At 36.8% G+C, this 13,085-nt stretch overlaps 1 protein-coding gene across 3 annotated transcripts; it reads right to left on the reverse strand.

Moving 5' to 3' along the window:
- Positions 1–1,293: 1,293 nt before the first annotated feature.
- Positions 1,294–11,039, reverse strand: LOC127873144 (uncharacterized). 3 transcript variants are annotated; one of them, XM_052416789.1, is made up of 17 exons: positions 10,759–11,039; positions 10,385–10,519; positions 8,985–9,282; positions 8,579–8,794; positions 8,018–8,176; positions 7,628–7,837; positions 7,251–7,442; positions 6,822–7,037; positions 6,421–6,618; positions 5,837–6,177; positions 5,496–5,703; positions 5,126–5,333; positions 4,869–4,968; positions 4,544–4,677; positions 3,508–3,837; positions 2,303–3,283; positions 1,294–1,621 (listed from the first exon to the last, which is right to left on the reverse strand). In XM_052416789.1, the coding sequence occupies exons 1-17, from the start codon at positions 10,776–10,778 to the stop codon at positions 1,452–1,454; spliced, it is 4,116 nt and encodes a 1,371-aa protein (XP_052272749.1). In that variant the 5' UTR covers positions 10,779–11,039; the 3' UTR covers positions 1,294–1,451. The 3 variants fall into 3 exon arrangements, with proteins under 3 accessions (XP_052272749.1, XP_052272748.1, XP_052272747.1); XM_052416788.1 differs by having other exon boundaries at positions 2,297–3,283; positions 7,628–7,831; positions 10,759–11,037; XM_052416787.1 differs by having other exon boundaries at positions 2,297–3,283; positions 10,759–11,036.
- Between the last annotated feature and the right edge of the window lie 2,046 nt (positions 11,040–13,085).

Here is a 13,085-nt window from a genome sequence, read left to right on the forward strand (position 1 = left end):
TTCAAAGTTACTAAGTCAAAAAAGGGCCATAATTCCGTAAAAATGACAACCAGAGTTATGTAACTTGTCCTTTTACTGTACCCTTATGATAATTTGCTAGTGTTCCAAGTATGAAAGCAATATCTATGATACTTTAGGGGTAAAGTGGACCAAAACACAAAACTTAACCAAATTTTCTAAGTATAAAGGACCCATAATTCCGTCCAAATGCCAGTCTGAGTTACATAACTTTGCCTGCACAGTCCCCTTATGATAGTTAATAAGTGTTGCAAGTATGAAAGCAATAGCTTTGATACTGTAGGAATAAAGTGGACCTAAACACAAAACTTAACCAAATTTTCAATTCTCTAAGTATAAAAAGGGCACATAGGGGCACATAATTCTGTCAATATGCCAGTCAGAGTTACATTACTTTGCCTGCACAGTCCGCTTATGATAGTTAGAAAGTGTTGCAAGTATGAAGCAATTGCTTTGATACTTAAGGAATAAAATGGACCTAAACACAAAACTTAACCAAAATTTTCAATTTTCTAAGTATAAAAAGGGCACATAATTCTGTCAAATGCACGCCAGAGTTATCTAACTTTGCCTGCCCAGTCCCCTCATGATAGTAAGTAAGTGTACCAAGTTTGAATGCAATAGCATTGATACTTTCTGAGAAAAGTGGACCTAAACGCAAAACTTAACCAAAATTTTCAATTTTCTAAGTATAAAAAGGGCACATAATTATGTCAAATTGCATGCCAGAGTTATCTAACTTTGCCTGCCCAGTCCTCTCATGATAGTAAGTAAGTGTACCAAGTTTGAATGCAATAGCATTGATACTTTCTGAGAAAAGTGGACCTAAACGCAAAACTTAACCGGACACAGACGCCGACGCCAAGGTGATGACAATAGCTTATTTTTTTTTCTCAAAAAATAGATGAGCTAAAAATAACATGACCCTTGTAATACTTAATTTAATAATTCCGGAAAGTGTGCACTATTATTCATACCCTGTTCTTGTCTTCATTTGACCTTTTTCGGGACCAAGTCACCTTTATAAGTCGGTTAATTGATGGCATAAATTCATGTGCACACACAAAAGTACTTTTGCAGTGGTCCAATTCTGTATTCGAATGGGTTGGTAAAGGCAAAGATCTATAAATAAACAAAGATCTACCAATAAACATTACCATATCTTAGGTTAAGGCGGACATCAAGTTCTATATGTTCGCTTTCAACAATTTATGTTTGTATTAATATCAAATCAATTTAGAAAACCGCTTCCAGCAGTTTCTACAACGAACACACTTGAATTACGTACAATTTTATTTTGTTTTATGAACATTGAAAACGAACTTAAATGAGCTTTAATTTATATAGGTTTTGCATTTTTTGGTAAAAATTTAAATTGTAATTAAATATTTTTTTTCTCGTATTTTTCAATAACACAAAAAGATCTATATTGTCTATTTTGCGTCGTATGTGTATAAACATCGACTGACTTTGTCAGTGCGGTTTGTGCTGCCTGTGGTACCGTCCATAGCGGTATGGGAGTGGATATGAGGCAGCACTTTCTGTTTACCCCAGGCCAGTGTCGTTGGACCGTGTAACGAGGTTGTGAGCTCAGAGACGTGGTCTGAAAAGAAAATTGACATCAGTGACGACAGTCGACTGAAGTTAAATGCATACATTCATTGGTGTACATTTTTGGAATCCATCAGAGGATCTCACTTAATCAAATTTCAAATTTCTCAGTTATTAATACAGATTTCGATTTAAAATTGAACATATAAATTTACTATGTTCTTAGCAAGTTTAAAATCATTCACCCGTAACTATTGTATATTTTTGCATGTGGATAAGTATGATTTCATCTTTTTGAACATGGCAATGGTGAATCGATATATAATTTTAATTTTGTTTCAATTTGATCATTCTAAGTGGATTCATACATAAGCGAAACATCTTAATTTAAAAAGGTCTCGCATGAATATTCAGGAGCGCAACCGCGCGATTGGAATATTTCGGCTACCGATCGTCATTGATGAATGATCGTATCGTAAGCTTGCACAAAATGAAGTCAAATGATCATTGATCACGTGTACACTTTTAAATACAAATATTATTCTCATAACTGAGATATTCAAGTTTGTTAAGTGTTTCGTTAGCAAAGAGTCCATGTGCGTGTTGCGTTAGAAAAGTCTTTAAGAGTATAACTGTCCGTTAACCATAATTAAAATCTTTATAATCATCAATAAGGTATACTACATGATTGCTTGATGCTCAACAAAGCTAGAGACTAGTACAATACCCTTGCCTGTCCTACGCTGCTGCTTATCGTCTGCTATGGCCCGTGTATTGCAACCGTCACCTTTCACCAAGTCACCGGAAGGAACATTTCTTACAGACCTAGCAATGGGAGGCAGTGGTGCAGCCATCTTGTTGGTTGACGCCACTGTCTGGTCACGTGTCAGAGGATTGAGGCCATTTGTCTTGATATAAATTGGAGGAAGTGAAGATGTTTTTTTGTAGAAAGCTGGTAAAGGATTGGCCTTGGTGACTCGGTCCCTGATCGGAAAGGTGCGCATTCTGTTTTTCTTTAGGCGCACCTTCATTAGACCGTCTGCAGTCCGCATATCATGTGCATTGACTCGACCTTCTGCAGGCCTTTGTTCATGCGCTTTGACAGAACTTTCTGAAGTCCGTCGATCTTGTGACTTGACTGCTTCTTCTGCAGTCCGTGGATCATGTGACTTGACTCGTTCCTCGGCAGTCTGTTGATCATGTGCTTTGACTCTACCTTCTGCAGTCCGTTGATCATGTGACTTGACTCGACCTTTTACAGTTCGTTGGTCACGTGTCTTGACTCGACAGTCCGCAGTCCGTTGATCTTGTGACTTGACTCGAGGTTCTGCAGTCCGCTGATCATGTGACTGACATTCTGTTGTCCGTTGATCACGTGTCTGGGCCTGACCTTCTGCAGTTCGTTGATAATGTGACTTGACTCGGCCATCTGCAGTCCGTTGACCTTGTGACTTGACTCGACTTTCTGAAGGCCGTTGATCCTGTGACTTGACTAGGCCTTCTGCAGCCCGTTGATCATGTAATTTGACTCGAGATTCTGCAGTCCGTTGAGCATATGACTTGACTCGACATTCTGCAGTCGGTTGATCATGCGACTTGACTCGACCATCTGCAGTCCTTAGATCATGTGACTTGATCGATGGCAGAATTCTTTTTTTACTACAGCACATTGTCTTTGCTGGTTGTTCGGAGATGGCAGCACAAGCATCATTACCTTAAAACAAAACAGGGAAATGTTTGTACTTAATCAGCACGGACATTTTTCAGAAGTAAAGTGCGTAACTTTTGTATTATTTGTATTGAGGTGTTTTCAGTCGTCAAGTTTTAGTACCATACTAGCAATTTTCGTGAACCATAATCATTAAATAAATAAACACATAGTTCAATAAATTGGTAATAAAGTCAGCAATATGTGGAAATACGTCACTAGCACCATACCTGTGCTTTTCTTATTTCGCTGCCTGTTGTCTGCAACATGTCGTGTATCACCACCGGCACCTTTCACCAAGTCACCGGCAGGAAAATTTCTTGCAGACCACAAGCTAACGGAAGAGGCGAGTTTTGCAGAACTAACGATGGGAGACATTGGTGCAGCCTTCTTGGAATGTGACGCCTCTGTCTGGTCACGTGTCGGAGGGCCGAGACAAGATTTCTTGGTGAATATTGGATGAAGAGCCGATGCTTTTTTGTAGAAAGCTGGTAAAGGACTAGCCTTGATGACTCGGTCCGTGATCGGACAAGTGCGGACAATGGCTTTCTTGAAAGGCGCTGTTCGAATGCGAAAAATGTTTTTGGTATTATTTCCAAACATTACAACTTTATTATCAAAATGGTAATTAAGGAAGATAAACATACTAAAGATTCTCTAAAAATGGAGTTACGAACGGAGTTACGAACGGTTAAAATGGTTTGAATTGAATATATTGACAGAACAGAACAGTTTATTTGCGACTGAAGCATAGACAGCTCATCATAAAAACAACAACAATAAAGCAATCATAAAAACACATGCGCCAAACAACACCATTTGTGTATGCACTTTGAAAAAATATATGATTTTTGTGAAAATGTAATACTAGTATGTTAGAAAAGTTTGTTTTTATTTTTTGAACATTTTTTAAGTGAATGCTTAAAATACGTTACTGTTTGCGTAAAAATATGCAGTTAGAAATCATAAACACAAATTTCAATTCTGGGGAAAAAAATCTCTCATAAAGCTATATGCAATCGGCTCTAAGTTTAAAAGCTTTAAAACATAAATTAGCTAGACGTATTAATATTGATTTTCTGGTCTCATTCAACAATTGTAAAAAATTAAACATACTTTTTCTTCCTCTGTAAACATCAGGTATAAGTGTGTTTCTAATGTTATCATATAAAGGACATATACGAACAGAATAGAACTCAATTTCACTTTCATTTATTGTACACAATTTACAAAACGATATGGTTCTAATTAATCGTAAACACATACATTGCTGTTGAGCTGGTTTCTGTATCCCGGCATCGTGGACGGGCCTAATAAGTGTATCCTGTTTCTTATCCGCTTCCGAAAGATCATGTTTTTCTTTCTTTGGAACGTTGAATATACTTTTTGGATTGCTCAAGCTACGTTAAAAGATTAAACCGGCATTATGAAGAGTCGATAAATCATTGAGTAACACACCGTTATGTATAAATGCATTACATTTACTTTTGAAGTAATATTAGCTCTTTAAGTGGATTTTAACATATTGACACGTATATGTATGTTTTATCATGGAAGGAAATTTAATGTATCGTTTTAAAATAGTTCTTACCTTTTAATTTTGAGATGTTTTGCCTCCATTTCTTTTCTTATTTGGTCGAATTTCAATTTCAGAAGTCTTTCTTTTGCCAGCTCCGCTTTCACCATTAGACCTACATAAGTTTCAGTTTTACATGAATTTCGTTATTCTGTACATGCATGACAGAAAAATTTAAACGATTCAGCACTCAGCTAGCATATTAAAATAAAAGATCAACGTATAAAGCAAAGAACGTTTATGATATTAAAATATCACGAAATAGACCAAACCCTTTTCTCGCTGCAGCCTCAATGCTGTTCTGGTCATCCTTGGCTCTATTTTTGGAGGTTTAGGCTGCCTGCTCGTCCTGCTGGTTGGAACGGATTCTTTGGAGTTGAGGACTTCTTCCAGAACGGCGATCTCTGCGTCCAGGTGAAGTATTTGTGCTCGAAGGCTTTCTTGTTCTGACGCTAAGTAAGTCTGCTTATCCACGAGAACCTGATACAAAACGTCCATTATATAACAACTGACATACACTCGATTGATTTTCCATTAACCAATGCGAACACATGAAACATTTATCCTCTCATTCAACATGTTTATGTATTAAATACAACTTAAAATTAATAACTAGTACACATTTATATCACGACCACCTACCCTGTGGTTGACAATCATGAGTTTTCCTGCTGCCTCCTCGCGAGCGTGTTTGGCCTCCTCCAATATTTTCCTGTACCGCACAACTTCTCTCTCGTTGTTCTTTCTACACTCGGCCTCGATGGAATCCACAAACCTGATCTCTACGTTGAAATTTCGCGCTTGACCATCCAATTCTTTGGCAGCGCTTGTGTCGTGAACACCCGTTTTCCTGCAATATCACTGAATTTCTTACATTATTCAAACATATATGACTGAAATTACGCATCTATTGGATTTTTTTAAAATTATTCTCCCATTATTCATACTAAAAATGGTACACAATCATAATATGTGAAATAAACCTTATGTTATCAACGGATGAGGCTGGTTTGGGGATTGATTTCACGACGTCGGCAGCTAAAGCTTGCAGAGTGGATACTCGCCATTGAGTGGAAGATTCTTCATTCACTTTTTCGCCGCTGTAAGGTTTGTCGAAAGCAGAATCATTTGTCGCAGGCAAAGCAGCAGAGAAATGGTCCACTGAAGAGGCTGGTTTTGGAAGAGTCTTTACGATGTCAGAAGCCAAAGCACGGAGCGTAGAAACCTCATATATTGGACTAGCTTCCATAGCATGCGAACATTTGGAGGATGTCAGTGAAGGCGAAGTGACAATATCAGTCGAATGCTCTGTCTTGACGACCATCTACACGTTATAAAAAATAATAAAATAAATTGCAGTCATATCGATTATAAGGCACTCCTTTTACAAGGTAGAACACTTTTATAAAATGTTAACAATCAGGAACAAAACCGTTGTTACAACGTTTCCAATAATAATTAACCAACTTTACCAGAACAGAAACACATAAGCAGAAAAATAAATATCAAATTTATCACACCATTTTTACAAGGAGGTGTGCAAATACATCGCAAATTTGTAACGGACCTCTTTAAGATCCTTTGTATCAGCAGAAGCACCAATGACATCTCCAAAAGGTTTTGGTTTGGGAAGTGTGTCTACCACCGTCAAAGCAATAGCCCTCAGGATGGACACCTCGTATCTGGGAGTTGCAGTCCCATCCTTTGAGGCACTTGGAGACACGGCTGTTTCGCTGTCACTATCATTAGCATCCACTGTCGATGTCTGAAAATAAAATAAATATTCAATACGCCGCATCGGCTAACCATTATCAACAAAAAACATGCATTTCACTGTCTGACACATCATCGGAAGTCTAGGAAGAGGATCGAATATTACACGTGTATCAGCTAACCATGAGCAAAAATCACGATTGCATTGCGTTTAAAATAATCTCGTATTTAAAAGGAATCGTGTAAATTACAAACCTCTTCTTTTACATTTCCATCATCTTTTTTCACAATCGTAGCCAGTGAATCCACATATGAGGTTTGTTTTGGAAGTTTGTCCACAACCTTCAGAGCTAGAGCACTCAGTCTGGAAACCTCGTATCTGGGAGATGTAGACACATCATGTGAATACTCGGAGGCACTAGGTGACACAGCTGTTTCACTGTCGGTGTCTGTAGCATCCACGATCGATGTCTGAGAATAAAATAAAAATTATATGCGCATCAGCTAACCATTATCAAAATACAGATTGCATTTAACTGTAAGACACATCATCGTTGTAGATTGAGAAAATAAAAAATAAAAAAAGGTTATCAGCTAACCATATCAGAATATTATTGATTGCATTTCTTTTTAAATATTCTCGTATTCGAACGGTTCTTGTTACTGACAAACCTCTCCACTGACCTTTTTGTCATCTTTTGTCTCAGGAGCTGAAAGTGAATCCACAGAAAAGGTTGGTTTGGGAAGTGTGTCCACAACCTTCAGAGCAATGGCCCTCAGTGTGGAAACCTCGTATCGGGGAGCCGTAGGCACATCCTGTGAACTCTCAGAGGCACTTGGGGATACAGTAGTTTCACCATAATTGCCAGTAGCAGTCTGAGAACAAAAGCGAATGCTACATGCGTCATCATTTACATTATACCCACGGAAATAAAGATCGAATAATATTGTACGCTTGTTTAAAGAAAAATAAAAACTCATACCGAATAAAATTTGTTTAAAGTACTCTTAACCCTTTATAATTTACATCGTATCATGTAACAGATAAACTCGTAACTAACCTTTTCAAAATCCTTTTTTGCAGAAGCCAGACTGACATCTACATACGGGGTTGGTTTTGGAAGCGTTTTCACAACCTTCAGAGCTAGAGCACTCAGTCTAGAAACCTCGTATCTGGGAGTTGTAGTCACATCCTGTGAACTCTCAGATACTTTCGGGGACTCGCTTGGTGCACACTTGATGTCCGTGGCTACCCGGTCAGATGTCTGAAACTATAATATGTAAATCTTATTAATTCATATAAAACAAACAGGGACAATTTCAAAATAAATGACAGGGATGAAAAAACATCTTCATGTGTGAAAAATATCCAACTATAAACTTGTAGCTTGTATTACATGTTTGTTAGACTTCACGAAATGTGCAGTAACAGGAAAAGACGTTTCAAATACCTGACCGAGAGAGTTGTGGTTGGGAAGCGTTTGGACAATGTTCAATGCTAGGGTCCGTAGTGGGGATACGTGGTATCTTGGAGTGACGGTAACTTCTTGACAACTCACGGTGTTGTTTGGAGACCCAGACTGGTGGGCGGGATCTACATCGGATTCATTCTGCAATTAGAGAAAACATAACATGAGCTTTGCTCTGGGAAATGAAATGAAATTAAATGAAAGTGTAGTCCCAGATTAGCTTATGCAGTCCGCAAAGGCTAATCAGGAAAGACATTTTCCGCCAGAACTGGATTGTCGTTTAGAAGAGACTTCCTTCAAACGAAAAATACAATATAAGCGGAGAGTGTCGTCCCTGAATAACATGTAGGACGTAAATTACGCACATTCATTAAACCCCATTTTACCAAAACGGGGCTCAGTTGTAAACATTTTGTGAAACATTATTTTTACTGCATCACATAAAATATAACTTTAGTTCCAAAAGTTTAATTTTATGATAAACAACAACAGGAAATGTCTGTTTTTGTAAAAAATAATAGCATGTTTTTCTATTTATTCTACCGTTGTATCCGGCATTGCGAGAGATGCGGTCATTGGTGACGGAGCTGAATCCGGCTTGGTAATATCCAAACGTGGAGTTGCTGCCGGAAGTGCCTCAACTACTTTGGAAGCTATTGCCCTAAGTGTGGAGACCTCGTATCTATGTGTTGCCTCCTGTACAACCTTACAGGCCTCAATAACACCTGGGATTTCACTGTCTGACTTGTCTGAAAAGTTCTAAAAGAAATCACAACATGTTAGTGACATAACTTGTCGGATAATTAATGGTTTGAAATTATTTATTGCTAATTAATCTACAAAACTTAATAATATACCTTATATATGTTTAACTTCGGTCGTTCATTGTAACGGAATTTTATATATGTGTGTGTTTTTACAAGTTCTTTTTACAGAGACTTATCTTTACCTGTCCTTCACATATCGTCATGGCTTCTTTCCTAGCGCTTGTGGGTGAAGCAGGAACCGGGGACTTCCCGGGGCTGTTTGGCCAGACAGCAGCTCTGTCCTTGGACGGAAGGATATCTATGAGTCCTGTCACACTCAGAGAGAAAGGTTTGGACTTTGGAAACGCTCCATTGATGACTGGAAGGCTTTGTGCTTTCGAGTGGAAGAACGTTTGAACGCTCTTAGACAAGGAGCTGATTTCTGGCTTCGGTTGTACGAACATCGTACGGTTTGGTAAAACGGTCATAGATCGTTTTAAGCTGGAACAGTTAAAAATCAACTCTGGATAAAAAACGTTTTTAAACGCTTTACTCATAACGGCTCCTATTATAGGAATACCCTTTGCGTATGAACAGTTCACGCGGAGCGGAGAAAACTAGTGATCTGCAAGTATTAACACTTTTTTACATAGACATTAATGTACACAAGAAGCTGGGTCAATATGTTCTATGGAATTGTGATGGGCATCTATAATAAAAACCGAGCGAATGAAGCAGGCGGAAAAAATAAATTTGCAAACGTGAGCGAGCGCAGTCGGATAAAAAAATATATTAAGTTTTTAACGTTTCATATATGTATGTCCATACGTGTATACGAGTTAGTTTTAATACGACTCTTTAAACTGCTAATTATACCAAAATAACTGAAAATATAGCGTATGATTTTTTTTAAAACATTATAGTGTAATGTTGTTCTATACCTTTACTTTATAAGTATGATAAAACACAACTAAGTCAATTCACAATGCTGATTTGATTTAATATAAAGTTCTATCAATTTACAATCTCAAGTTCTAATAATTAATAATTTCAAAAGTTTTATAAAATAGCATAGAAAAACCTATCCTACTTCCTAACACTATACTATAGTGCCGTATCATGTCTTAGGGTAAGTATTATATTGGCCGAGATGCATGTACTGGACATCTCGCATCGTACGGAAACATGTATCCTTTGATTAATTAATTGGGTATAATTAGAAAGTACACTGTCCTACCTATCTGAACCCGTCATTGGTGTATTGTCTTTCGACTGAATATACTTCCATGCACCACGATGCCAGATTTTATCTTTGTATGTTTGATATTGGTTATAGAGGGAATTTGCCAATTGATTTTCTTGTTGTTTATATTTTTCAATGTTTATTATATTTAGCCTATTAATAAATAATATAATATTTAAATAGTATCTATTATTATATTTATGACATTTTATTTAATAACTTGATAATGCATCTTGCTATCCGACAACAGAATCTAATTCAATCTTAATTAAATAAATCAGAACGTGAAAAGAATAATGCGGAGCAAAGTTTTAAGCGTTGTTTTAAGAATTAGTTTGTTGAAAGCATGTCGATGATTACCTGGTAAGCTTGTTGTTAATGCTGATCGCTGGTGCGCTTGAAGGTCTTTCTAATAGCACGGAATCGGGCCATTTCAAGCGAAACGGACCGGCCGTTGCAGGTTGATGGTTCGAGCCTGCATCAGACGCCAAGTGTCTACAAACAATTAAAGAGCTCATTAGAAATGCGAACAAACCATTTGGGTAGATAGACAACGTCGATAAGGTAAATTTCGTAAAATTTAATAATTTCAAAATGAAGAAAGATATGTGCTTAACTGATTTTATGTAAGAAATGCGACTTTTTCTCTGTTTCATAAAAACAAACACTAAATTTAACACAAAGAGAATAAAAATGTACATTGTATTTATATAAAACTATAGTGAAAAACTCACAGCGGCTGTCTAGTCGCCATCTTGACGTTGTATCTAACAATATCACGGTCGTCATGACGTTGGGTGACGTAAGATGGACGACGTTACAACGTATTGGTTGACGTTTTTCCTAAATGATCGCCACGATTCGGACATGGTGAATGTTTCTCATTAGTACTTATGCATTAATAATGTTTTCCATCAGTACTGAGACATTATTAATGTTTTCCATCAGTACCTAGGGATTATACATGTTTTACATCAGTACTAAACGCATTATTCATGTCTTCAATCAGTACTTAGGCATTATTTATGTTTTCCATCAATATATAATGTTTCCATCAGAACTTGGGAACTATTAATGTTTTGATTAATACTTAGGAATTATTAATGTTTTCCATCAGTATTTATGCATTATTCACGTTTAAAATATATACTGGCACATAGTTAATGTTTTCCATAAGTTCGACTTTAGAAAGGGGCCTTTTGACATTTTGGTAAATTAACAAATCAAAAAAAAGTGTCTGGTTCGCAAATTTCCGTCGTAGTTATGATATGTATGAGGAAATAGTAATACTAAACATTTACCATGCTCTAAAATATCCATAATATGCACCTTTTGACGATTTAAAAACCTGAATATTATTGGTGTCGCACTGAAGTGCGGCGACTCGTATGTTATACGTTTGTTTTTCGCTTATGGGAGAAGTTATTTTACGGATCAATGTATATATTTTTGTTGTCAGAATATCTTGCATAGTGGTGATTTTTTGTGTAAATTAATGTAAATAAGTACTGCATTTGTGCCTATTACATTTTCTACAACATTTTTTGCCAATAATGCAAAGCTAATTCTTTTAATTAAAAACTGATCACAGGGACTGGGCAAATACGCGAACCGGTGAAACTTTCGGGTTTTGTATAAAAACAAAACATAATCAAAATATATTTATTTTGTGGTTTTTCTAACAATAGCGCAGACTTTTGCTGTTCGAGTTTTGGTTAACGCGTATTTTCTTCAATTGTACAAGACGACAGCGATTACACGGTTTATTGCTTTATTGATAACCGTTACACTACAGTCACTTATTAATATCTTAGTTAGAAGGTGATTTTTCAAGCGGTTCCATAGTGTAGTGGTTACACGCTCGCTTCACATGTGAGAGACCCAAGGTTCGAGCCTCAGTAGAATCAAATTATTTTATTTGTGTTCTATGTTAACTTTTTGTTTTGATGTAGACATTTTAGTTTAAATAAATATGCTGTTTTATTGTAACCATTTTTTGTTTTTATTATGCCCATAAAATATATGTGTGAGAGGGTGGGGGGGTCGTAAACACATTAAAACTTTTACAGTGTTTTCATATCAATGAGTATTCAATCCCTATCGTAAATGAGCAACGTAAGAATAAGTTCAGAATCACCTCCCCTTGAAGTTGAGAAAAATATGAAATTACGCTTACAAGATGAAGCAGATTTGTTAAAACCTACACAGTTCTGTTCCATTAATGAAAACTGCACACGGATGCCAGTAAAAAAGGAAACCAATGTAAATAAAATGCCAGATTCTTGAGTCAGGTATATGCCAGATTCTTGAGTCAGATCGACTATAGCCCTTATCAGCAATACAATAATGGTCTGTAGCTGTTAATGAGATAACATGCTGTGATCGACCCTTTGAGAAGATTAACCGAGAAAGTGATTTATTGCTGCTGACCACAAGTCTTCCAGATAACCTAAACACTTCATCTAGTTCACGCGATAGCGTCTATATTATATAACGATTATTTCACTGGCCGGGAACTGACCCTGATACTGGCGCTGGCAATCCTCTGAAAATAAAGGTGAACGCACAAACTGCATTGATGTCGAGAGTTGAGTGTAAAACTGTTCTATCTATCAAGCCTTTTCATTAGAGATAAAATTGTTTCATGCAGTAAAACAGTGTTACAAAGACGCGGTCATGTTTCCAATGTTCTGGTGGTATGTTCAAATCAGCCAATGGAATAAAAGAAGTGTATTCATTCGTGTCTAGCCGCGGGAAATTTTATTTGAATTTTATTGGACACTTACACAGGTCAGGTAAGGTCAAAAGTGACGTTAAACAGCTACGCCGAAAAAGTAGTTTTCTAATAATGGCTTGGTGGATTTAAACTTTCTTCTTTGTAAGATAAGAACATTTAACATGTATTATACAGAAGAGTTAACGGAAAAAGACCGAGCTTTCTTCATTTTTTTGGATTTGATAGTGGGAGAAACAACATTTGAGCCTAATTAAGATTCATTGACCTTGGCCTTTTAGACAATAAAGCATTTGGATTAAGGGACACAAATCATCGTTTGCAGAA

The sequence above is a fragment of the Dreissena polymorpha genome, chromosome 3 (assembly GCF_020536995.1).
Source record: "Dreissena polymorpha isolate Duluth1 chromosome 3, UMN_Dpol_1.0, whole genome shotgun sequence".
NCBI lineage: Eukaryota > Metazoa > Mollusca > Bivalvia > Myida > Dreissenidae > Dreissena > Dreissena polymorpha.

What these genes read in the sequence shown, in the direction of transcription:
- LOC127873144 (XM_052416787.1), bottom strand. Translation starts at nt 10,778, where the DNA reads ATGGCGACTAGACAGCCGCT. An exon ending in ATTAACAACAAGCTTACCAG is followed by an intron (nt 9,283 to 10,384) that starts GTAATCATCGAC and finishes TAACTGTTCCAG; the next exon opens with CTTAAAACGATCTATGACCG. An exon ending in TCATGATTGTCAACCACAGG is followed by an intron (nt 5,334 to 5,495) that starts GTAGGTGGTCGT and finishes GTTTTGTATCAG; the next exon opens with GTTCTCGTGGATAAGCAGAC.